General features: G+C 38.7%; 1 protein-coding gene across 1 annotated transcript; it reads right to left on the bottom strand.

The window, feature by feature from the left end:
- Positions 1-241: 241 nt before the first annotated feature.
- nr5a1a (nuclear receptor subfamily 5, group A, member 1a) lies at positions 242-23,834 on the bottom strand. Its single transcript, XM_036577966.1, has 8 exons — positions 23,722-23,834; positions 20,568-20,692; positions 19,827-19,968; positions 15,822-16,306; positions 14,620-14,778; positions 6,325-6,444; positions 4,610-4,757; positions 242-498 (listed from the first exon to the last, which is right to left on the bottom strand). Exons 1-8 carry the CDS (start codon positions 23,741-23,743, stop codon positions 242-244), a joined length of 1,458 nt encoding a protein of 485 aa, XP_036433859.1. The 5' UTR covers positions 23,744-23,834.
- Between the last annotated feature and the right edge of the window lie 1,770 nt (positions 23,835-25,604).

Below are 25,604 nucleotides of genomic sequence, written 5' to 3'. Positions count from 1 at the left end.
AATGTTCTTTGCCATAGTAATGCAAGTCATACAATACCAAACAAATGAACTCACAGTGGCTATAATATAAAGATTGTCATCTTCATTTCTTCATTGCTGGAATTGGAAATAATATCTTGCCACGTACAAAGCACAAATGACAGTGTTAATAGCACTTAAGAAGTACTCCAGTGTCCTTAGCACACTTTAGCCTTTGCAGCCTGGGCGCTTCCACACGCTCATCTGCACCCACGCACCTGGCTCAGATGGCGGTGGCTCTCTTGGCGTGGAGCATCTCTATGAGCAGGCTGTTGCAGGGCACGTCTCCGCTCAGGTGTTTGGAGCTCAGGTAGTCCTCGGCCTGGCTGCTGAGCACGCGCAACTCGGGCAGGCGCAGCAGCAGCTGGCTGAAGCGGTCCAGGTGCTGCGGGTATGTGCTGAGCGTATATTCCAGCAGAGCTCCATTCACCTGCTCCTGCACGCTCTCCACAAACGCCTGGTTCTCTAACAGCTTCACATCTACAGAGAGGAGGACAGACAGGACAACAGTGCTTGTTTGTGTTACACAATCACCTGACCGCTTGCAAAATTGATTAATGCGTCGCTTAGTCGATCACGATCATCATCTCCTGCAGGCAAAAGGAAAACTTCTTACAACAAACCTGCAGTGAGAAAGGCAGTGGCAGCAAGTTAGCCAGAATTATTGTGCTAAGAAATGATGGAAATGAGTGATTGAGAAAGGTACTGTTCTGTATTATGATATGCAACGTAGCATGAAATGTTTGCCAATCTGTGCTGTTTTCTTCGTCAGGGGGTGTTGCTATAATTAAAATCAGAAGGGTGCGCTATTGTGTCTAAATGATGTTTGAGTGTGTTCTTTCTACTAGAAACAAAAAGAAAAAGAATACAGATTGGAGTTCTGAGCTGGAAGTAAAGGTTAAGAACCCCTACCAAGACATACTTTCTTCACAACAAACCCCTTTTTCTTTGGTTCGCTACCTAGCACACAACATTTAATGCGTGACATGCTATCTTGATCATCTGAAGAATGGTGTTTTTGTTTCATTCCAATGAAACTGTAGACCACACCGAAACTACTAACAGACAAACTTATACTGCCTCTAAGTTCAGCTAGACTTTATTTGGGTTACTATATTTGATAAAAATCATGTCAAACAACAAATAACATTACAGAAACTGTTAGGCTCAGTTAGCTAGCAAGTTAGCTTGTCTTAACTTAGCTGCTAACAGCTGGACAAATCAGTCAGATTACACAGGACTGTACAGTGCAGACATTTATGCTTGAAACATTAATGCACCTGTACCTGTGCCTTTCTTCGCAATGCTTTATTAAAATTTGCCGAGTTTTCCTTAGCGTCTCCAGCATTAGCATTAGCATTAGCTCATTTGCTCATTGTGAGACATGAAAACCTGCTACTTTAGCACCCAGTGGCTACAGGATTTCCCTGATTTGATTAATGTGAAATAAGTTTCGTTTTCTCAGTGAGGCTCCTTAACATCCACACATCCTTTCAGACCCACAGCGCTGAGTCGTCTTCTCACAGTGCAAGGATGGACAGAAACACCTGTGGATGTTTTCAGATCTGAAGCAGCTTGATTTTCTCCTCTCTCTCAAAGATGAAAGCTTTAAGTGCTGCTTATCTGATGGGGCAGTTTAGTGGCCCACCAGGTCTTCCAGGCGGTTGTTATGAGCATTTTCTCACCAGCTTTTAATGATTTTGTGAACTCCAGTTGTAGAAACTCCTGTTTTTTTTTTCACTTTGACTGTGTGGATTATCTTCTATCTGATCTTCTCAGCAATATCTCACTTGCACTTAATTGCTGTTTAGACTGAAAATTGAACAAGTGCTCTCTGACCTGTGAACACTATAGTGTAGGACCTAATAATGAATGGACAATAAAAGTAAAAGGTAGGTGTACCTAATAACGTGATCGGTATGTTTAAATCTGTTAGGCTTTTTAAAAGTATGTAAGTATTTCATGTTTATGTATTTTCTTGATGTCTTGATGAATATGTCAGTGTGTGTCTATGTGCGTGTGTGTGTATGAGACAGAGAGAGAGAGAGCGAAAGAGAGCGTGTGTGTGTGTGTGTGTGTGCTGTGAGTGACAATAGGCTGAATGGTCGTTTTCAGAGCGTTAGCTGGCTCTCATCAGAAAAGCCATTCACCATCTAATTAAAACGCTGAATTACTCTTAAATAGGTTTGAAGGACACAAATTACCCAATAAACCTGTTTCCATTTCCAGATGGAGCGAGAGAGGTTGAATGTGACAGAGAGTAGAAATGAAAATGCTTTCGCATTCAGACATTCTTCCCCCCCCCAATCCCCTCCAACCCCCCCCAACCCCCCCCCACACACACACACACACACGCTTTGTGTATGGCAGTCAATAAAACTGTAATTGCCTCAGAATTTTCTGGAAAAAGAGGTCGTGTTTCTATATGCTCCGGCCAGCGCGCGACATTGTCTGACCACACTTGTTTAGCCAAATATTCACACTATTCAAGTAGTTCTTCACATTGAACCCTGATAAAATTTGAATGCAATTACCGGGGCTTATACCGAAGCGCATGATTCATGCTTTCACGTATGATTAAAGTGGAAACGTTACAGAAGCTCATGCAGCCCAAGGTATTCCGAAAATATTCATATTTGCCACATTCTCGAACACTGTAACCTCTCTACACCGTAACCAGAACACATTTTATCCAAGTATTTGCTGTCAATTTCAGTGTTACAGCCTGGAACTGAATATGCAGAAGTTTGAACAACCCTGGTCAAATGACATGTTTAGTTGATGCTTAAAGTCAAAATAAGCGAACACATCCTCTGCAGAGAACACATATAGATATTTAAAACCAAGAGTTTAACATGTTGGGGTAAAACCACATACAACATAAATGTGCCATTAATTTTGCACAGGCCACATTGTACATCTCATATGTTAAATTCAGCAGATAAACAGTGACTCTGTGTTAAAATGTGCTGCATCCTTTCACTTAGGAAACCAGCAGAACGTTATTTGAGCAGGGGCGCCAATAGTTTTGCACACAACTGTATGACTAAACATTATTGCAAAATTTACAACATTTCAAAATGCAAGAAAATTTCCACGATGCCCCTCACCCTTTAGTTTCAAAGAACCAAAAAGGGTTCTTTAGAACAATGCCAAAAGAACCACTTTTGGTTCTTTAAAGAACTTCCCAATTGATGGATTTTTTTTTCTTTTTTTTTGTAAGTGAGATAAGAAAGTGTGAAAAACTTTTTTTTATGCTTAAAGAATGTCCACATAATGTCAAGGTTCTTTGCCAATTAAAGTTTCCTTTTTTCAAAGAACTGTAGATTCAAGCCAGAAACCGTTTAGGAACCTTTATTCGAGGGGCTGTAAGAAACGGCAAAAGGAGACATTGATCTTTAACGCCTCTATTTCTCTTGCTTTAAAATGTCTTGAGCAGGGGTGAAACTTTTGCTCATTTGCACAGCAACACAGTCTCACAATGGCTATGCACAATGGCTGTGACTGGGTCTAATGGAACAGTTAAGTAATTACATCATTGTTCATATGTAATTACATGATTACATGATTAATTACATAGATATTAAACTAATTATTACACAGATGTTTTACAGGGGTACTTTTCTATACCTCCAAAGTTCTTAGTCTTAGAAGTTGCATTTTCTGCTTCTCACAATACAAATAATTCCAGTTACAAATTTAGACTCCTCAGTCCATAAAGGCTTACTCCACATCTCAGACACAATGTTCTAATGTGCGTTTCTCAACCTGTGGGCCACAGGCCTCCAGTGGGCTGTGAAGCACCCTCTAGTGGTCCGCAGGCCTGTACTCAAAGGGAGGCAGTGGTTTGTACGGGGCCAGTAATGTCATTTTGTAACAAAAAGTGGAAAAAAAGACTAACTTAATAATCAAAAATTGTGGAATCAAATGTTTTCAGATTATAACCAATATGCATATTATTAGAGATATACAAATAAAAATGTTGCAGAATAGAAGGTGAATTAAATACCGAAATTGATGACCTGATCTTTTTCAGTTCCTGATTCTCAGGTTTTCAGCAGTTAAAAGTTTATGACATTTGGCAGACGCTGTTATCAAGAGCGACTTACAATTTGATCGTTTTATACAGGTAGGCAAAGGTAGTGTTGGGAGTCTTGCCCAAGGACTCTAACAGATACTGTAGGGTGCTGTCCTGGCAAGGGATTGAACCCCACTCTACAGCATAGAAGGCAGAGATAGGACCCACTACACTATACCAACCAAGGCTTTTTGTGTGAGATTGACAATATATAACTCAGTGGTCTCCAACCCTGGTCCTGGAGAGCTGCCTTCCTGCAGAGTTGAGCTCCAACCTGCATCCAATAAGCTGTCCCACCCCTTATTCAACTCTATTACATCTGATCCAGCTGATAAGGGACTTGTGAAGATTTTGATTAGCTGGAGCAGGTGTGGCAGATTGTGGTTGGAACTAGGACTGCAGGAAGGTAGATCTCCCGAACCAGGGTTGGAGACCACTGACATAATCATTGTCTTTACCAAAGAACACTTGAAGAACCTCTTTTTTGAGGGATGCACAGAGGGCAGTACTCACTGGGGTTGAAGAGGATGAGGAACTTCAGGCAGGCCATCTCTCGGCGGTCCACCTGCAGCAGCTGAAGCCGGTGGGAGAGTTCCTGTCCCCTCTGCACAAGACTGGACAGGGTCAGTCCTGATTCAGACGTGACACCAGCCAGCTCCACCTGCAACACGCAACACATCATCCTCTTTCAGTACATTCAGTGCTCAGTAACATCTGCAATAAACTAATACATACTGTAAATTGTTTGTCCATTCAGCCTAAAAATGACTTCACGTGGTAACAAGAAATTAAACTGGTGTAATTCCTTAAAATTCCAGGCTTATGACATACTAAGGCTTATTATTCGGTACTTACAGGGACTTCATTCAAACTGGCTAAGCTATTCTTAGGTCATAGAAGTGTGTAATAAAACTTGGGGCCTGCTGGTGGGCCCTGGCCATGTAAGGGGTCAATTTAACTTAAATAAATACTCTGAATAACACAGTTCAAAGCAAAATTAATACATTTAAGGAAAAGCAATATTTTACATCAATTTCTAACACTAAAAACACTAGGAACATTAGGCCTCATTCACCAAATGTTCCAAAGCCACTTACGTAATTTTCACGAAGGTTCTGACATCCACCAATGTTTTCTTATTTGGGATTTATTCTTAGGTAAGAACAAAATCTACACACACTCAAGAGCACAAAGGTGTGAACAGTTTTGTGGTTTAAAAACACATCATAAATCTGATGTAGACTATTTTTAGGACCTTTCTCAAGAACAAATTTACGAACAAATATAGGAAGATATTGTTGAACGAGGTCCTTTGTTAATTGTTCAGATGGATGGGTCGAGACTCACCACTTTGCCGAAAAATGCATCAACAAATGATGCAACTGTTTAAGCACAATGTTCCTCACATGCACAGCTGAAGCCATATGTCAACAACACACAAAACGCTGCTGATATCTCTGGGTTTCAGCTCATGTGAAATTGACTTACGTACAGTGGAAACATGTATTGTGGTCTGATGAGTCAACCTTTCAGATTGTTTATGGCAGTAATGGATGCTGTGTTCTTCAGGCCAAAGAAGAAAATGCCCATCGAGACTGTTACCAGTGTAAAGTTCAAAATCCAGTGTCCGTCATGGTATTGGGGGGGGTAATTAGTCACTAACTTTCATAACTGTGAAGGCAACTTTAATTCCTAAAGATGCATAGACATTTTGGAGCAACACATCACTGCTGTCGGATCAAAATCTCGTATCTCCAAAATAGTAACTTTACAGGAGAAGGTAAAAACCTACTCTACTTTTAATGTAAGTCAATGGAACCAGACCTTTTTTTCCAAGTCATTTTAGGCCAGTTTCATTTGGTCCATTCACCATGAAATTTACAGACAATATAAAGGGCAACAGGCAGTTTGAAGTTATGTCAAAAACTGAAAAATGACAAAAATGGAGATACGAGGGTTTGTTCTGACAGCAGCGATATGCTGCCTTTTAGACACCATCTTTTTCAAGGATGTCCATGTTTATTTCAACATTAGAATGCCAAGCCACATTCTAAACGTGTTACAACAGCATGGCTGTGTAATCAGAGACTGTGGGTTTCCAAAAAAATAATTAATAAGTTAATAAGCTAAAATATCAAATATCATGTTTTTGTGCTGTTCAGTTATATGCAGGTTTACAATGCAGAAGAATGTACACACACATGCAAAAACATCTCTAGGACACCCACCTCTTGGCCAGTGATAAGGAGCAGAGAATTCTCTCTCCCATGATGCACCTGTCTACAGATGTGGTCCAGAAGTAGAAGCTCACTCCAGCAGTTGTGCAGCAGCCGCATCTGATCACCCACCTGCACGAGATCATGGGAAATGTAGTCTAATCACACCAACGTAACAATGTTATTTCAGTACTAACAGGTTCTTAAAATGTCATGGAGAATTGTTACGCTGTTATACTGTGTGTTCTCATTGCTCAATCTCAATGGGCTTTTCGCTTAGTCTCACCTCTCATTGGTTACTGTTGCTCAATCAGACAAGCTATCAAGCCCCACATGACAACTTCCCCCCAGAATTCTTTGTAACAATTGGAGAAATGCATCTAAAAGCATCATCAGCCTCATTTCTGAACTATTTCTATGCTATGCTGCTTACATAAGAGCTCAGGCCATGTTATTGCAGAACAATCATATTTGTCATTCTGTCCTTTTTAGGCATTTCTGCCTAAAGGGAGACTTTAATATGTTATTTGTCATGTTATGTAATATTCCACTACACAATATTGCATCTGTCAGGCTCATCAGTTCGATAGAATTCACAGTTTTGTAACTGTTTTGTGTTTTCTTCCATCACTCTCTCTACAATACCCAGCATGCATTACGCAAATACATCATCACATCATACAACTGCTGAAAATTCCTGACCGCTTGTGTGACCACTGATGTAGAGGCTAATAAATACAGACGTGATACGCAACTTTTTATCAGAAATGTTAGTTATCTCACTTTCCTTCCCCAGATAGCATAAATAAATACATAAATGGATCAAACACCCTGACATATCTGCTCCAAAGTGTTAGTAGTTTTTCTGAAGATCCTCCCACCTTCAAGATACATCATAAGAGGAGGGTTTCTTAGTCTTAGAACGGAAAATTCCTGCTCTAGACACTGTTGAAGCACCTCTGCAGGAGGTGAATAGACATGTTTACAACAGATGAAGCGATGGGTACATTTGTTATTTTGGCCAGAGTGCCCCTTTAACCCCTTAGCATTCCAGGCTTATTACATACTAAGGCTTATTATTCATTAACCTGTTCAAAGGCAGCACTCACTCACTGCACTCACTCCCCTCTCATGAGAGAGAAACGTAGTGTTTAGCTGCTGCCATCATCATCATCTCAGCACACACAACAAGATGACTGTTCTCACTTATTGTCAGCGCACTGTTAGCTGCCACAGTGCCATGTGTCAATGTAACGACTTGAGGAACGACTGAAGGTACTTTTTTCTCCTACAGGTTTCTGCAGCTACTAAAGAATAGATCTTAAACAGACCAAAAAAAGGGGTGGGCAATATAGGGTCCCTGACATAAATTACAACTACACATAAAGGCAGGGGTGCAAATCTGGTCTGATGAGTGGGAGGAATGTCAGGAGGCTAAAGCTTACATACTGCACTTCAGATTTGAAAAGTATGGCTACAATTACAGTGGAAACATCCATATCTCATGCTTTATATGTCAACATTTCAAAAACAAATAATATTTTAAACAAGAACAATAATTATAATTATGCACATTGTCATCTCCGAAATGGTGACTTTACAGGGTAAGGAAAAATGTTCTTAACTTGTAATGGAAGTTCATGTAACAAGATTTTTTCCAAGCCATTTTGGAGCATTTCTATTGGTCAGAATAACATGAAATGTTAACACCATGCAGAGGGCAACTACACTTATTATGCAAAATAAGCATTAAAAATGGAGATTTATTTTGCACGACAGTGACGATATTCAATATAGAGATTCAGTTTTGTCGTCTATTACAATTTCTTAGTCTGATTTTGCTATAATTTTTCAGCAAAATACCCCAGTAATGATAAATATGATAACTAGGAAGAAAAAGGTAGGACCCTCACCCCTCACCACTGCCCAACACTACCTCAACCACTGAACTCTCACTGCCTACAGGCTGATCAAAGACGCCAACATGAAGTAATGAACCCACTCTCCAAAGCTCAGAGGTGCCAGAATATTGTTTAACCCTTCACTCTTTAAACCCTAAGGATTCGTATGTGGGCCCGCAATATTCTTCACCTTCACTGCATAGTTACCATGTTGGGAAAGTCTGTCCACTTGGCAGATATCTTTGCAACACCACCGGGCAGTTATTTGCCAGCCTTCTAAGACCAGGCTCCTCTCTCTTAAATGGGGAGAGACCAGTATACTCATAACTGAAGGTCCATTTAAAATTACTGTTTTAAAAAGCGTGTCTGAAATCATCGGTAAAATCGGGCAAAAGCTCATTAATAGTTTGTAGCTTTTGGCTCAATAACGCACAAAAAATTAGCATTATAGCATTACAAAATGTAGTAAAGCCATGTTGTAAATGAGTCCAGGACATGCTAGAGCTTCTTCGTCATTATGAACTTATATAATAAATGAGCCAACAGTTTATTTTAGCTTTAATTAGAGTTTGAAGGTGCAGCTCAGCTACTTCTTTTAATGACTATCATGCAATGTCGAAAATCATCTTGCATAACTACAAAAAGTGGAAGGGACATGCCCCCCTCTGCCCCCCACCCATCCTGCATCTGCACCATTGCCAAAACATGAGGCCTTGTTTCGAGAGATAATTGTCAAAATGCTATTCACAAGTCCTGCGGCTCAAGCAAAAGCACACCTGAGCCCTTTGAAAAGTCCTTGTGTTGAGTGATGGCTTTGCTGGCACAACTCTGATTGACCCTTTATGAGTCAGACAGTGACCTCTTACCCTCACACCTCTGTCTTTGTTGTATCTCTCTCTCTTACCATCCTTCATCTCTATTCATCCCATCTCTCATGTTCTCTTTCTGTCCTTCTTTGTGCGTTTCCTGTCCTCTCTCTCTCTCTCGCTCTCTCGCACTCTCGCTCTCTCTGTCTCCTGTCAGTGCTGCGTTCTGAAGGCCGTGTCAATAATTCCACACAAAGAGAGCAGCTCTGCTGGACTAATTAGACTGTATTTCTGTCGGACACAGTTTTACAGACTAAACGAGGCTAATTGCTGCTAGTAGGCTGCAGTGCTGTCGGACGGCGATACGTCTCAAATCTACTACTTCTGTAGTGTAATAGCCACTGCAACTACACTTTATTTGGATAAACTATTCAGCTAAATATCTATTAAATGCAGTGTGAAAGATTTTATTAAAGCTGACCCTAAACCAAACCTTAGGGCAAAACCTGCACCTACTCCTAGACCTAATCCTAACTTCAATCTTGTTGATAATCAACTGAGTATCACCAGAAAGTTTAATAAAAATTAAAATATCTGTAGATGGGTCATTCTACAGAAACGTCCATTTTTGTGTCCCTAGCATTTACAGTTATATTACACTTCAAAAACATGTTAGGGTTACAATTTATTTACATTTTAAAATAAAACAATAAGTTATTTTAACAATTACGCCTTCTTGAGCCTCAATCTAGCAATATTAGTTCTTAAATCCATTATCAAGAATTCCAGGCACCACAGAAGTGTTTGTCCCCACAGTCATATGTGAAGGGTGAGGCCATATTTTGAAGAAAAAAACACATTTTTCTGAAATTTTAACTACAAGAATCTATACATGACTGTGAAATATATTATTTAAATGACAAAAAGAGAACAAATGGCAAATAAATATTATAAAATATATAATGAAAGTTGTGGTCCTCAGGAGTCGTGTCACCGGTGTTACCATGTAACAAAAAATCTCTTATTTTGAAATAATAATCACACTGATGACATCACTTGACCTCTTTTTACCTATTTTCTGAAGATCTATGAAGAAAAGCACATGGTAAGTCCACTGTGTCTTTCAGTTATCAGAAATGAATGGAATAGAATAGAAAAAACTGAATACAAATGGATTAAACTACATATTTTAGTGGACATTCCATGACTGACAACATGTGGTTTGATGCTCTGCAGCAGCCATTTGTAAAATGCATTTTTCATTAAAAATGTTTCTGGTGTTACATTTATTATGTAACACCAATGAGGATCGGTAACACCAGTGACTCCTATGGAGAGATAGAAAAGTGGACATTTCTGTAGAATGACCCAGGTCATTTATAGGGGACCATCCAAATAAAGTGTGACCGCAAATTTTAACCATGTGAATTCAGAACACCATTTTTCCAGTGTAGTGTGTTCACCTTGCATAAACAAGGCAAACCTCTTGCATAAACAAATAGCAAAAAAAAAGAAATCTGAGACTCATAACAACCATGCAAGACCTGGTAGACCACCAAAACTGACCCCATCAGATAAACAGCACTCAAGGAGGAAAAACAAACAACCAACTTCTAAGACTGAACGTTTAGACTGTAGAACTTAAAGCAAGTCAATTTACAGGTGTTCCTGTCCATCCTTCCACAGTGAACGCTATGAACATCTGAATGGCTGTGTAGCTTCAGAAAGACCTTACGGAGAAAAGGAGCTGCTGATGTTCTCAGAACAATTTACTGACCACCCCAAAGTCCAGACCTCACTGGAAAAGATTTGAGTGGCTACTGACTGACTAGAGTTTATTTGCCTTGTGTCTCTAGTGATAAACTAAGAAAGTAAAACTAGGGCACTCAAACATGTCTTGGTTGATTGACCGCATCTGGGGTAAGTGGAAAACTGAACAAATCTGGTCTTTTCAGTCTTTTCCAAGGGTCTCTCATTTACCTTCTATCTGGAAAGCACCATCAGTGGTTGAAAGCCTCATAACCAGACATCTGGGTGCATCCTATCTGAGTCAAGTGGGCGGCTAGGGGGCACTCTGTGGACACTCCCAGGCCCCAATGGGTGGGCCTTTTTTCTGAAGTTGCTTACAAATTCTTATAAAATTAGCATTTTGGGGGGGGGGTTATTTGGTCAGATGTAGGCACTGAAAGGAGGTTCTGTTTGAGAACGTGTATTTATCCATGTAGCATAGAATAACAGTTCTGTTGAATAAACACAATATCAAAAAACGGGATCAAATCTTGACCTTGGAATCGAATCGAACTTGAAAATATGTGTATCGTGACACCTCTAATTCACACATACACAAGCTACATGTTATTGTGGGCAGTCATCACAACTGTCTTTTGTAGGTGCCCCCAGAAAGCTTTCAGCAGTTTGGAACAATGCGCCTGGAGATCCGGAGGAGCGGGAGAGCTGAATTCCTCGCCTATCTGCAGAGTGGAATGTAATTAAACAGCAGAGAAAGAACGGTGTGTGTGTATGTGTGTGTGTGTGTGTGTGTGCAGTAGGCAGCCCCCACCACACACCATTCACTCACTTTCGGACACTTTCTCGCACCGTGTGCCTTGCGAGCTGGATGGTTACCATGGCTACACCAGAGAAGCTGAGCAAAATCCGGGGTATCGATTTATACGTTGGCAGCGCAGACGCTCCTCGAGGCTCGGCTTCATTTATTTATGTGTTTATTTCTTTATTTTATCGCAAGAAAATCCATCTGTTTGGTCTCTGAACGTTGCAGCTTATCTGACAGGTCACCTTATTTCTTTGAAAACGTGCAGCAGCAGCATAAAGAAGGTGGCGTCTGAAAAGAGGAACAGCAGCTCGTATCGGCTTCTGAAGAATGTATAACTCCGCTTATCACTGCAACAACAAATCTATTGTGCTCCACCACACTCCCGGCTCTGAGCTGCGACTCAGTGTCCGTTTGAGCCTCTCAGGCCTCGGCCATCGAGGCAGCATGTTGCACAACACCGGAACATGCAGAACATCATTTCAACAGGGCCTCCTGACCACACTCAAGTCAACCTGGGATCCAAACTGACCTTCTTAATGACCCTGTTAGTGGACCATGTCAAGCACAATTCATCATATCACATCATTCGAAAAGCTACATTCTTCCTGTGATCTTTCATCAAAACGTTGCCCCGCCTTTAAAACGTCTACGTCTAGTGGGCGAGGGAAATAATATATTCCAATAATCCTGACTTAAATATAAAGGTTTCTAAATGGTCTTGGATTGGATGTTTGGTGCTAGGAAAAAAACTTTAAGTGCTATAGAATTTTTACATTCATTGAGTGGACTAAGGTTCCTCCATATCATATTTGCAACAATGGTTCTTTAAAGAACCGCCTTTGAAAGGTTCTTTAGTAGAAGCACCCAGAATAGTTCTTCTATGGCAAGAACCCCACTTTTACATTATGTGGACTTTTAAAAAGATTCCAGCGTATCACATTTACAACAATGGTTCTTTAAAGAACCATCCTTTGTAAGGTCCTTTAGGAGAACTACCAAAAATAGTTCTTCTATGGCAAGAACCCTTTCTGGCCCCTTTTAAGAGTTTTAAAGAGTGTAGACTTGTTTTTCTGATACTAATCTTATCATTTAGTACCTATTCTGAGTTATTATTAGCTGGTGTGAAACTGGTATGGACGTTCTAATGATATGAGAGTGTCATGCCTTACTGTCTGAAAAATAAAGGTTCCTAAATGGTTCTTGGCTTGACTGTATAGTTTTAGGACAATTTATTACATTTTGTAGAAGGTTCAAAAAATCAGCGGTTCTTAAACTGGCTTTCAGGACCCTCAAATGATTCATCTCCCAACACATCTGGACCAGTGTCATCACACTGTAATTTATGAGAGTGGTTCTTTAAAGAAATATCTATCCAATGGTTCTTCAGAGAACCAAGAGTGGCTCTTCTGTGGCATTGTTTCAAAGAACTCATATTTGGCATCTTTATTTTTAAGAGTGTAGGCTTGTATTTCAGTAATACTACCTGCTATGAATGATTTTATGATGACTGTGTAACTAATATGTTATATATTTGTTATATAGTAGTTATATAATACCATAACTAATAAATAAACTAATATGTCCAAAATTACCTTTTCAGGAGGAGAGGAGGAGGAAAAATATTTAACTTCTAACTTTCAATGTAAGTTCATGTAAAAACATTTTATTCAAAGTTGCTACTGGCCCAGTCCTCATAAAATGCTATAAAATAAAGATTTTCAAAAATTAAAAAAATGACAAAAATAGATTTGCTATATATGTTATGCAGTTATAAGAGTGAGGCATCCATCCTCCACAGACCCTTATGCTCTTAAAACTAAAGCTCCCTAAATGGTTCTGTTGTTCTAAGGAAAACCTTTGATATAGAACCTTCAAGTGGAAGGTTCTTTAAATCAGTGGTTCTCAAATCACTCATCATTATCCCCCAAACAGTCCATGCTTTTGCCCCCAACTCAGCTTCAGAAGGTATTCAGTGTTCTTAAAGATTTGATTCAGTTGTTTGAGAGCTAAAATTGGAACTTCTCAGGATCTTGAGGACTGATTTGAGAACCACGGCTTTAAACTTTAAAAGGTTCTTCACACTCTCAAAGTTCAAACTGGGAATTCAATGGAAAGAACCATTTGCAACTGTTTGCAACCACATAGAACCATTTGCAACAGGTTTCCACCATGAAGAACCATGAAACCACACAAAGAACCATTAGGCATTCAAATGGTTCTTTCAGTGTGTACAGTTGAACATGTAGCAATTGCCTTTTCATAAAGAAGAAGAACCTTACAGAACCACTTTTTAAGGGTGTAGGAGGTACAAGGGGTTAAATATCAGAAGACTTTATTGGTCAACTGGCTGGGAAATCTCTTTACGGTTCTTTGAGGGTTGTGGTCACTATTTGCTGTTTTGTGAACTAACAGCTCTGATATTCCTCACAATTCTGTCATTTCACTCTGCAACGCTTCACTGTCTGGCTTCATGAATGAGCCTAAACCCTCCTCTACTCAGGTCACCAGTGTGGTCCAGCATGACATTATTGATTTGACTCTCTCAGACACTCTATTCCTGCTGTAATAAATCTCAGGCTCGTCCTTCTCAGGGTGTTTGTGTTAGCCGGAAGACGTAAACATCCTGTATTCTGCTATCAAGCTTGTTTATAGTTTATAACCACAGTGCGACACAAGCAACAGCAACTTCATATCTAAATGTCTCAGTGTTCCCAAATGTTATCTGCTGCATGATGCAGGACCCGGCGACACAATATCAGCATTTTCCATAACAAGTGGAACCAGTCGAGACAAAGCACACCACAGGACCTAAACCACTGTCAACTATTGTCTTACTGTACGTGCACAGACAATTTCACAACAATACAACTGCAAACGTACTAACAGAGTCTGGAATTCATTTGAAGTGATGGTGAAAACTCTGGATCTACTCTACTCCTGGCAAAATTAGAATGGAAGATATCGATACATCACAAATTCAGACTTATTTCAGGATCAGAAAACATCTTCACCCAACAGTAGCTGTGAAACAATCTTGGTGGACTACCTTTAGCTCCTTGAAGAAGATGCAGCTTCTTGCCCATTCTACAATGGAGAACAGTGTCTGGTCTGCCATCACACACAGCAAGTTGAAGGGGCGGGGCTTGTCCAGCTTGCCACGCCCACTCTGTTCCTGCTGCAGGTAGGCGCAGATTTTCCCTCTTACCTGGGACAACCAAACAAAACACAGCATGATGATGTCAGACAAGTTGTTGCTATAGAAACCCAAGCTGCAGGAAACAGAAAACTAATCTTGAAAAATAGCTAAATAATCCCAGATGAATGATCTCAAACTAATTTCAGTTGACCTTGAGGGATTCCAGTTCATCTCAAAATGGTCTCAGTTTATCTCAGATTATCTCAGATGGTTCTAATGATCCAAAATGATCTCAAGTGATCTCAAATTAAGCAAAAGAGAATCCTGAAAATCAGCCAAAGAACCGCCGCAAATTGATCTCGAATGATCCCCGTTACACTCAAATGAGCTCAGTTGATCTCAAATGATCTCAAATTGTGTTAAGAATCTGAACCTGTTCTAATGATCTTGAACAGATTTAGATATCTCCAGTGATCTCTGGTGATCTCTAGTAAGCATCGATTTTCCTAACAATTTCTAATAATCTCAAATGTTCTCCAGATAATTTAGACAGTCATAAATGATTTCAAATGATCGTGAACTGCTCTAATGATCACAAATGTTTTCTAGCTACCTCTAACGATCTTGAACTGTTCTAATGATCTCAGACATTCTCCAGTTAACTCCATCATAAATGATCTCAAATGATCTCAAACTGCACTAATGATCACAAATGTTCTCCTGTTATCTTGAACAATCATAAATGATCTCAAATGATCTTGAATTGCACTAAAGATCACAAATGTTCTCTAGTTATCTGAAATGATCTTGAACTGTTCTAATGATCTCAAATGGAGGGAAAGGGGAATCCTTAAAGTCAGTCAAAGTACTTGATCTCAAATGATCCCAAATGATCTTAAATAATCTCAGTTTATCCCTATTAATCTCAAATGCTCAAGCTTAAGTGATCTCAGATGATCTCAAAGTGTTCTAATAATCTCAAGATGATCTGATGATCACAAGTGATCTCCAATGATCTTTAATTGTCCTGATGATCTTTGAAGTTCTCAACACTATCTTGAATTATCTCAACGTTTCATTTTGTAGATTAGGAAATGGGTTAGAACAGTTACCTGCTCCTCATCTGGCTCACAGCTGAGCAGCTCCAGGACCAGCGATGGTACTGTCGGGTTCAGAGGGCTGGTCTGGGGGGAAGCAGGCAGGCAGCCTTCAGTGTAGGGGTACGCCAGAGATGAGTCAGGGGAAGTAGAATAGGGGTCCGGGTGCTCCGCTTTGATGGACCTCCCAGGCAGAGTGGGAGTAGTGTACTGGTACTGAGCCGGGAAAGAGCCATAACTCTGTAGGGCCACCCCTAAGGCAGGGGGGCAGAGAGGGGGGCAGTCATATTCAGGAGGGGCGAGGGATGGGGGGAGGAGGCTGGGGAGAGAGCCGGCGAAGGGGTAGTCTGCCTGGGCCGACGGCACAAGGGGTGGGTTGGACTCCAGTTTAAAACCACTCGCCCGGATTAGGGCTCTCTTCTGCTGCTTTAGGGCACGGTCCCGCTTGTACATGGGGCCGAATTTATTCCTGCCTCCCCTCATACGGTCAGCACGGACCGCTGAGAGAGAGAAGAGAGAGAGAGAGAGAGAGAGAGAGAGAGAGAGAGAGAGAGAGAGAGAGCCTCATCAGTCCTTTCACTCCATATACAGTACATGCTCTCAGCCAAGAGACAGAACATCATGAATAAATGAGTTCCTCATAACAAAAATGAACAGAAGCCATCAACACGTTTTGAAGACCCTCCAAATCAACCTCAGTAAAGCATGTGAACAGTGGATCTGGGTCAGTAAGACCTCTTGACCCTTCTTCTAGTTTTAGCTTATAAGGCAAATAGCCAATTTAGCCTGAGTGAAAACAGAGAGAGAGAGATAAGGGGAGAGAGAGAGAGAGAGAGAGAGAGAGAAAGAGAAATGCTCCAATCAAGTAGTTCATTCTGAACATCTAAAATGTTGTATTTCTTACGTTACTGTCCTTAAAAATTCTTAAATCTCAGAAAATCTTTTTTAATAAAAGGTTAGATGTTGTTTATAAGCCGCTATTATAAGCTGCAAAAACAGCCCATTTGACTTTGTGTGATGTTAGGAAAACAAGCACATTCACGTACTGCCATTTCAGTGGACAGTACCTTTTGAACAAGGCAGTAACAATAGCAGCCTGTTGTTGATAGATTGTTTTGTGTATTGTGTATTTAAATTTGTATGCATTGTTGGAATTTATGTAAAGTTAAATGTAGCTTTTTTCCAGAGACAGTTAAAGAGAGAGAGAGAGAGAGAGAGAGAGAGAGAGAGAGTGTGTGTGTGTGTGTGTGTGTGTGTGAGAGAGAGAGAGAGAGAGAGAGAGAGAGAGAGAGTGTGCGTGTGAGAGAGAGAGAGAGTGTGTGTGTGAGAGAGAGAGAGAGTTCTGTAGTATTCAGCAGTGTTTAGTAGTGTTCTGTAGTATTCAGTGGTGTTCTGTAATGTTCTGTAGTGCTTAGTAGTATTCTGTAGTGTTTTGTAGTGTTCTGTAGTATTTAGTAGTGTTCTGTAGTATTCTATGGTGTTCTGTAATATTCACTGGTGATCTGTAGTGTTCAGTAATATTCAGTAGTGTTCTGTAGTGTTCTGTAGTATTTAGTGGTGTTCTGTGGTGTTCTGTAATATTCAGTAGTATACAGTAGTATTCTGTAGTGTTCTGTAATATTCACTGTGATCTGTAGTGTCCAGTAATATTCAGTAGTGTTCTGTAATATTCAGTAGTATACAGTAGTATTCTGTAGTGTTCTGTAATATTCAGTGGTGTTCTGTAGTGTTCTGTAATATTCAGTAGTACACAGTAGTATTCTGTAGTGTCCAGTAATATTCAGTAGTGTTCTGTAATATTCAGTAGTATACAGTAGTATTCTGTAGTGTTCAGTAATATTCAGTAGTATTCTGTAGTGTTCTGTAATATTCAGTGGTGTTCTGTAGTGTTCTGTAATGTTCAGTAGTGTTCTGTAGTATTCAATAGTGTTCTGTAGTATTATGTGGTGTTCTGTAGTGTTCTGTAATATTCAATAGTATACAGTAGTATTCTGTAGTGTTCAGTAATATTCAGTAGTGTTCTGTGGTGTTCTGTAGTATTCAGTAGTGTTCTGTGGTATTCAGTGGTGTTCTGTAGTGTTCTGTATTCAATGGTGCTCTGTAGTGTTCAGTAGTGTTCTGTAGTATTCAGTGGTGTTCTGTAATGTTCTGTAGTGTTTAGTAGTATTCTGTAGTGTTTTGTAGTGTTTAGTAGTATTCTGTAGTGTTCAGTAGTGTTCTGTGTTCTGTAGTGATATATAGTGTGTAGTGTTCTGTAGTATTCTATAGTGTTCTATAATATTTACTGGTGATCTGTAGTGTTCTGTAGTATTCAGTAGTGTACCGTAGTGTTCTGTAGTGTTCTGTGTTCTGTAGTGCTCTGTGTTCTGTAGTGTTCTGTGTTCTGTAGCGCTCTGTGTTCTGTAGTGTTCTGTGTTCTGTAGTGCTCTGTGTTCTGTAGTGCTCTGTGTTCTGTAGTGTTCTGTAGTGTTCTGTGCTCTGTGTTCTGTAGTGTTCTGTAGTGCTCTGTGTTCTGTAGTGTTCTGTAGTGTTCTGTGTTCTGTAGTGTTCTGTGTTCTGTAGTGCTCTGTGTTCTGTAGTGTTCTGTAGTGTTCTGTGGTGTTCTGTAGTGTTCTGTAGTGTTCTGTGTTCTGTAGTGCTCTGTGTTCTGTAGTGTTCTGTGTTCTGTAGTGTTCTGTAGTGCTCTGTGTTCTGTAGTGTTCTGTGTTCTGTAGTGTTCTGTGTTCTGTATTGTTCTGTGTTCTGTAGTGTTCTGTGTTCTGTAGTGCTCTGTGTTCTGTAGTGTTCTGTAGTGCTCTGTGTCCTGTATTGTTCTGTGTTCTGTAGTGTTCTGTGTTCTGTAGTGTTCTGTAGTGCTCTGTGTTCTGTAGTGTTCTGTGTTCTGTAGTGTTCTGTAGTGCTCTGTGTTCTGTAGTGTTCTGTGTTCTGTAGTGCTCTGTGTTCTGTAGTGCTCTGTGTTCTGTAGTGTTCTGTGTTCTGTAGTAAATAGTGAATTATAGTGTAATAATTGATGTTTATTGTGTAAATCGGTTTCAGTTTAAATGAAGCTCTTCTTCGATCTGCGAGTCTCTTTATCACACAAGTTCACAAGCAACAATAAATAAATAAATAAATAAATAAACGGAACTGTCTGCTCCGTCTTAGATTTGAGTAATAAATATTTCTGGAATGTAAAAAATCTTAAAGGCGAAATTATTATTTTAGTTTGGTTAAATTGAGGCGTTTCGTCCTCATTAAAAGTGTCTGTAGGCGTTAATTAAGCAGGACTTTCAGTAAATGTATTAATTACATTTCTTTAAATGAGTCTCGCGTTTCCGGGCTAATCTGTATTTGTTATATATTATCAGGAGGTTATAAGCCGCATTTACGGGCTGATTAAATTACTTTATTATTAATGTATGTTTTCATGGTAGTTTTAGCTGCTCGCTAAATCCTGTGCGGACTTATTTGAATATTATCCACTATAATCATTGCTGTCTGCTGAATACGGTTTCTACTGTTAATGATTATTACCGTTGCGTTGAAATGAGCGCAGAAACAGCGCAGCCGCAGCGCTTCAGTACAGAGCCGTGTGCAAAAGCCGGTGTTTTATCAGATTAATGAGAACCAGAATATTCAACAGGACGAGACAGTTTGAAGGTTCTGATAACGTTTTATTGATTTTCTGAGCGAAAATTAGTTTAAAAAAATAAATATCATATTTTTCTGCTAATTTTAGTGCCAAATTATATTTATTTTCTGGGTTGTTGAAGAAAAATATATCATTTATTATAAATTTAAAAAGCCGCTTTGAACAGGTCACGTTTAATGTTTTTTCCCAACATGTTAAATTCAGCAATTAAACAGTTACTGTATATTAAAATGTGCAGAAGTGTGTTTACAAATACACTTAGAAAATCTACAAAAACACGCAATTTGACCCTCGAGTCTGATAGTCAAATAATATAATATAATATAATATAATATAATATAATATAATATAATATGACATAATATAATATAATATGATAAAAGTCCTACCCTCCAGTCTCATTCCCACGCTCAGACACTTCTGGAAGCGGCAGTAGGGGCATCTCTTTCTCTGAGTTTTATCAATCCCACAATCCTGATTCTGACTGCAGGTGTACCTCTTATTATTCTGCACTGTCCTCTTAAAGAAACCCTACAAGAGCACATTACATCACATTATATCACATTACATTATATTATATTACATTACATTACAAAACAAATCTGCATTACATTACATTAAATTATATAACAAAACATAACAACATAAAGCATAATATAGCATAAAACACAAAATAATTATACATTAAATTACAATACATTATAGAATAATTATAAGCTACATTATATAATAAATATAATACATGTAGAGATCATTTAGATATAGATATATAGACACAAAAAATATAAATACTATTAATTGAACTTAGAGATAATAATAATAAATAACAAGTAAAATACTATAGAGATCATTTTTAGATAGATAGATAGATAGATAGATAGATAGATAGATAGATAGATAGATACTGATGTAGATGAGATAATTGATATAAAATAGATAAATCAAGATATAAAGTTGAGATAAAATAAACTTGACTATAGATATTGATGTTGATATTGAGATAATAGAGATATCAATATAGATGTTGAGTAAAGAGATCTATAGAAATAACAGATGTAAGCACTACTATAGGCAACTACTAGTAACAGTAGTAATAATAGTAATAGTAATAGATCTAATGGTCAGCCCACCTTGCAGCTCTCGCAGGTCAGCAGGCCATAATGGTAGCCGGACACTTTGTCCCCACACACTGGACAAAGCTCCTCAAATTCATCAGAGTTCGGGAACTCCATCCCTTTCAGCAGACCTTCACACACTGCAGAGAGCAACACGGAAACATCTACTACTGTACACAACCTACCGAGGGGGGTTACAGAGAGCTGAAGGACTTACACTGTAAAAAAAAATTCAATGTTTTATCTCAAAAAAAAACCTAACAGAATTTGAACTTATAGAACTTATATAGTAAATTTAAAGACAGCAATCTGTGTTTTACATTGTTATTATTTAGTCTTTATTAAAGATTTAAGACAACCAGGTTGTTTAAGCATTCAGTTATTTTTTTACAGTGTAAAAACATTTACCAAGCCTGACCGCGATAAAAAGGCCCACTCAGGACCCTAAAGGATTTTAAATTCAGAATTAAGTCACCAATAAATAGCGTGGTGCTGACGGTGCTTGGCCCCCTATAATTGCTGCGGGAGAAAATACATCACGCACAGCGGATCAAAATGAACAACAACCAGCCGAAAAACAGCGCTCAGATCGCCTTCACTGGGAGAGAGAGAGAGTGCTCAGCGCGATGCTCACTCTACCATTTAAGAGTCTCTGTACTGAAAAGCTTTTAAGCATTACAGGCTGAAGATGAGCCTAAAACAGTGCTAATATAAAGCGGAATCAGGCTGAATTCAGTGTGAATGAGGGATTTTCAGCAGTGCTGAGTGTGTGTGTGTGTGTGTGTGTGTGTGTGTGTGTGTGTGATGTGGACGCTGATCTGAGCTCCAGGTCCACTCCCGCGCCTTCTCAAAGCATGAATCTGTGCAGACACGCCCACTGAAAACACACCACGGGTCAACACTGCCTACTGTCCCGTGCCCCTGATCACAATAATTCACATTTGTGGCCACCAATAATGCAGAGCCTGATCTGAGATGAGATATTATTATTATTATTATTATTATTATTATTATTATTATTATTATTATTATTTTGTACTAAAGAAGACTAATCAGATTTCCTTCACTGTAAGCACTGAGGCTGCTGATGTGACTGTGGTCAGTGTGGTGGTCACTCCTGGCTTTCCCGAAAGCATCTTAGCATGACTCTTAAATGGTAGAGCGGGCATCACACTGAACACTCTCTCTCTTTCTCTCCCTGTGAAGATGATCGTATAGAACCTTTTTAACTGGTTCTGTGTAACACAGAAAAGGTACGATGTCAACCTTGTAGCAACAGCAGAACCCCTTTTGGTGCTCTTTAGAACCATTTTCTACCACGATCAATCTGAAGAACCATTTCACCATGCAAAGAATCAGTTAAGCTTGCATATGGTTTTATATAGAATGTATGGTTCTGAATAGAACCATTTTTGCTAAAGAACCCTTGTAGAACCATATTTTTTGAGATGTAGGTTATGTCATCAGGCACTGTTTATCCTCTCGCTGTAACGCCAGCTTATTCAAAAGGGTTCTTTAATAAAGGCACTGGTTCCACTTAGAACCATGAGTTCTATTTAGATCCTTTCACGTGATTAATTGGTTCCTTGCATGGTGAGATGGTTGTTCAGATTGATGGAGAATGTGTTGTGGAATCTTTTCGGAAATGGTTCTACGTAGCTCCAAACAGGGTTCTCCTGTTGTAACGAGGTCAAAGTTGTAACAATAGAAGAATCTTTTTTGGTGCTATATAGAACCATTTTTAGAAAGGTTCTACAACACATTCTCAATCAATCTGAACAACCATTTCACCACGCAAGGAACCATTTAAGCACGCAAATGGTTCTAAACAGAATAATAAAGAACTCTCGAAAAAGTATCTTTTTTTGAGAGATCAGATGACGTCAGGACCAGATCGGCACACAGCACAACAACGGCAATATTATTATTAATCCTTTGTTTGGGTTTTTTTTTGTACTGAATTTAATGTCTAAGATGTTTCCATCATTTTGGCCAAAATCAATCAGACTGCGGTGCCACCCTCAAGTGAAAAGACCACTGCTGTGCCTCCTTTGAGGGTCCATTTAAATGCTTTGCACCCTGATAAAGAAAAACATGCAGCCGTTTCTTCTGAGAGCCGTGAAGAAAATCAGAATGACAGTTTATTCTTATAAATAATTACTCTAATATACTCTATAATAATATTGTAGCCTGTTTGACAGCGCGTTCTCTTCTCATACTGTGGCTACAGTCTCAGAAAAAAGGGGCTAAGCCGTCACTGGGGGTCTCAGTCCCCTCAGTTAGGGAACATAATTGTACATAATTAATTGCAATTCATTTGTTTAGGCTGTATTGACTTCACACACCCTCCTCCCTCCTCCTGCCTTATTTTATATCATGATCCAGAAACACGCGAATATGATGCAGAGCATAAATAAATGAGGTAATAAAGGTTACAGCCTTTATTTTAGATACGTAGTAATGACGTTAACGCAAAATTTAGTTTTAATTCTAACACAGAATAACAATAATAAATAAATAAATACATAAATAAATATGTAAATAAATAAGGCGACTTTAATCGCGACATCAGGCTGAGCTCTTTTATTTAAAGCGTAAATAATCCTGGAATTTTCTGTATTTCTGCTTTTCTGAAGAGATTTTAAATAACTGCATTAAAAAAAAATCCTACATAAATAAAAATAGAATCATAATTTAGTATTGTACAGAAATGTAAAATAAGCATACACTTCTGCATGATTTCTAAAAAAAATTAAAAATGATTTTTCGACACGGTGAAATTTGGGAATCTTTATTTCACTGTAATTTTACTGTAAAAATGTAATATTAAGTTTAATATTTAATATTAAGTTTCAGTCTGTTGAATTCTTACAGCGCTGCACTTCATCATCATCATCATCATCATCAGGCGCTGATTAAATCATATTCAGTCGGTTCGCTTTATAACGCTGTAATTACAGACGCTCGGGCGCGCGCGCTCCCTAAAAAGCACTAGACCCGAATAAAACCCTCCAAAGCGACTAAAGCCCCGAAGTCTGAGCAGAACAGCCTGAGAGGTTTATCAGCGCTGATACCGCAGGTCAGTCCATCCGCGCTGATCTGATTATCGATCATTAATAACGGTCCGACTGATGATCAGCCGGAGCGGACCGAGCGCGCGCGGGGTTACCTTTACTCTCTGCCTCCAGCATTTGTCTCGTCTGCGCTGAAGCTTCTGATTTTCCTCCAAAGCCTCGGAGAGTGCGCGTGAGGAACCCGCGTGCAGCCCTGCAGCCTCTAGAGTCTCGAGACTAATGCGCTCCCATCTTGCCGTGTGTGTGTAACTCACTCCTCTTATGGCTGGCGGCGCAGCTGGACGCCTCTTCATTGGATTATCACCCTCATGTGACAGCCTCCAAGATGCGTGATGATGAGGATGATGAAGCTCACTCCGGCAGACTGGAGAGTTAACTCATCCAGTTCTAAACAGCCACCATAGCTGGATTAATTCTTACAGTTTTAGATTCAATTTTACAGAGCTGGATTAACTTTTATAGTGTTAGAATAAATTTTACCAAGTCAAGTTAACTTTTACGGAGCTTTGACAGTGTTAGATTAAAACCCTTATAGTGTTGTGTAAAATTTTACTGAGCTGGATTAACATTTATAAGTTTTAGAATAAATGTTTTGGAGCTGGACTAACTCTTATAAGTGTTAGATTAAATGTTATTGAGCTGGATTAACATTTATAAATTTTAGAATAAATTTTACTTAGTAAAGTTAACTTTCACAGAGCTTTGACAGCGTTAGATTAAAACCCTAACAGTGTTATATCAAATTTTACAGAGCTGGACTAACTCTTATAAGTGTTATATTAAATGTTATATAGCAGGATTAAAATTTATAAGTGTTATATTAAATGTTATAGAGCAGGATTAACATTTATAAGTGTTATATTAAATGTTATAGAGCTGGATTAAAATTTATAAGTGTTATATTAAATGTTATAGAGCAGGATTAACATTTATAAGTGTTATATTAAATGTTATAGAGCTGGATTAAAATTTATAAGTGTTATATTAAATGTTATAGAGCTGGATTAACATTTATAAGTGTTATATTAAATGTTATAGAGCTGGATTAAAATTTATAAGCGTTAGATTAAATTTTATGGAGCTGGATTAACATTTAAAAGTGTTAGATTAAATGTTATGGAGCTGGATTAACTCATATGTGTTGGATTACATTTTACAGAGCTGGATTAACTCTTGTAATTGTAGATTAAATTGAATGGAGCTGAATTAATTCACATCAAGTTAAATTACATTTTATAGAGCTAGATTAACTTTTTAAGTGTTAGATTAAGAGGTTTTACGGAGTTAGATCAACTCACAGTTCTAGACTAAATTTTACAGAGCTAGATTAACTCTTGTAGTGTTAGACTACATTTTACAGAGTTGGATTAACGCATGGTGTTAGATAAAATTTTACAGAGTTGGATTAATGTATATAGTGTTAAAGTTGAATTAACTATTCGTGTTGAGTTACACGTTTCACAGCATTAAATGAACTTTTGCAGTGTTATATTTAAATAACCAGTTAAATGTCATGGTATTAGATTAAATTTTATAGTGCTGGGTTAAATGTTACAGTGTTGGATTACATCATTTAGGTCTGGTTTCCAGGACACAGATTAAGCCTACACAGCATTCTGAAAAGGAATTCTTCATTGAAAGGAAAATGTAATCCAGGACTATGCTTAATCCCTGTCTGGAAAACTGACCCATAATCTTTGATCAAGTCTTATGGTGCTGGTGTTATTCATACTGTCAAATAACATTTGTGGTGTTGGATATGATTGTAGTGTTAGATTACATTTTACAGTGTTAGACACAATTTGATGTTGTCTGATTGTCATATAATGTTGAATTAACTATTCTAATCCAGGATTAACTCTTAGATTAAATTTTAGATGTAGTGTTAGATTGACTCTTATAGCGTTAAGTTAAATCATACAGTGTTGGATTAAAGTTTAAGTGTTGGATTTACCCCTGTAGCTCTGGATTACATTTT

This window comes from Colossoma macropomum, unplaced genomic scaffold, assembly GCF_904425465.1.
Source record: "Colossoma macropomum unplaced genomic scaffold, Colossoma_macropomum, whole genome shotgun sequence".
Lineage (NCBI taxonomy): Eukaryota > Metazoa > Chordata > Actinopteri > Characiformes > Serrasalmidae > Colossoma > Colossoma macropomum.
Note: the sequence above shows the minus strand (reverse complement) of the source record. Positions and strands in the feature narration are given on the sequence as shown.

Bases quoted from the DNA above. Each gene is read 5' to 3' on its own strand.
- nr5a1a (XM_036577966.1), bottom strand. From the start codon at position 23,743: ATGCTGGAGGCAGAGAGTAAAG. The intron at 20,693-23,721 runs GTAACCCCGCGC...TGCTCTCTGCAG, and splicing joins GCTGGAGGCAGAGAGTAAAG to TGTGTGAAGGTCTGCTGAAA. The intron at 6,445-14,619 runs GTAGTCCACCAA...GATCTCGTGCAG, and splicing joins TCTTCTTCAAGGAGCTAAAG to GTGGGTGATCAGATGCGGCT.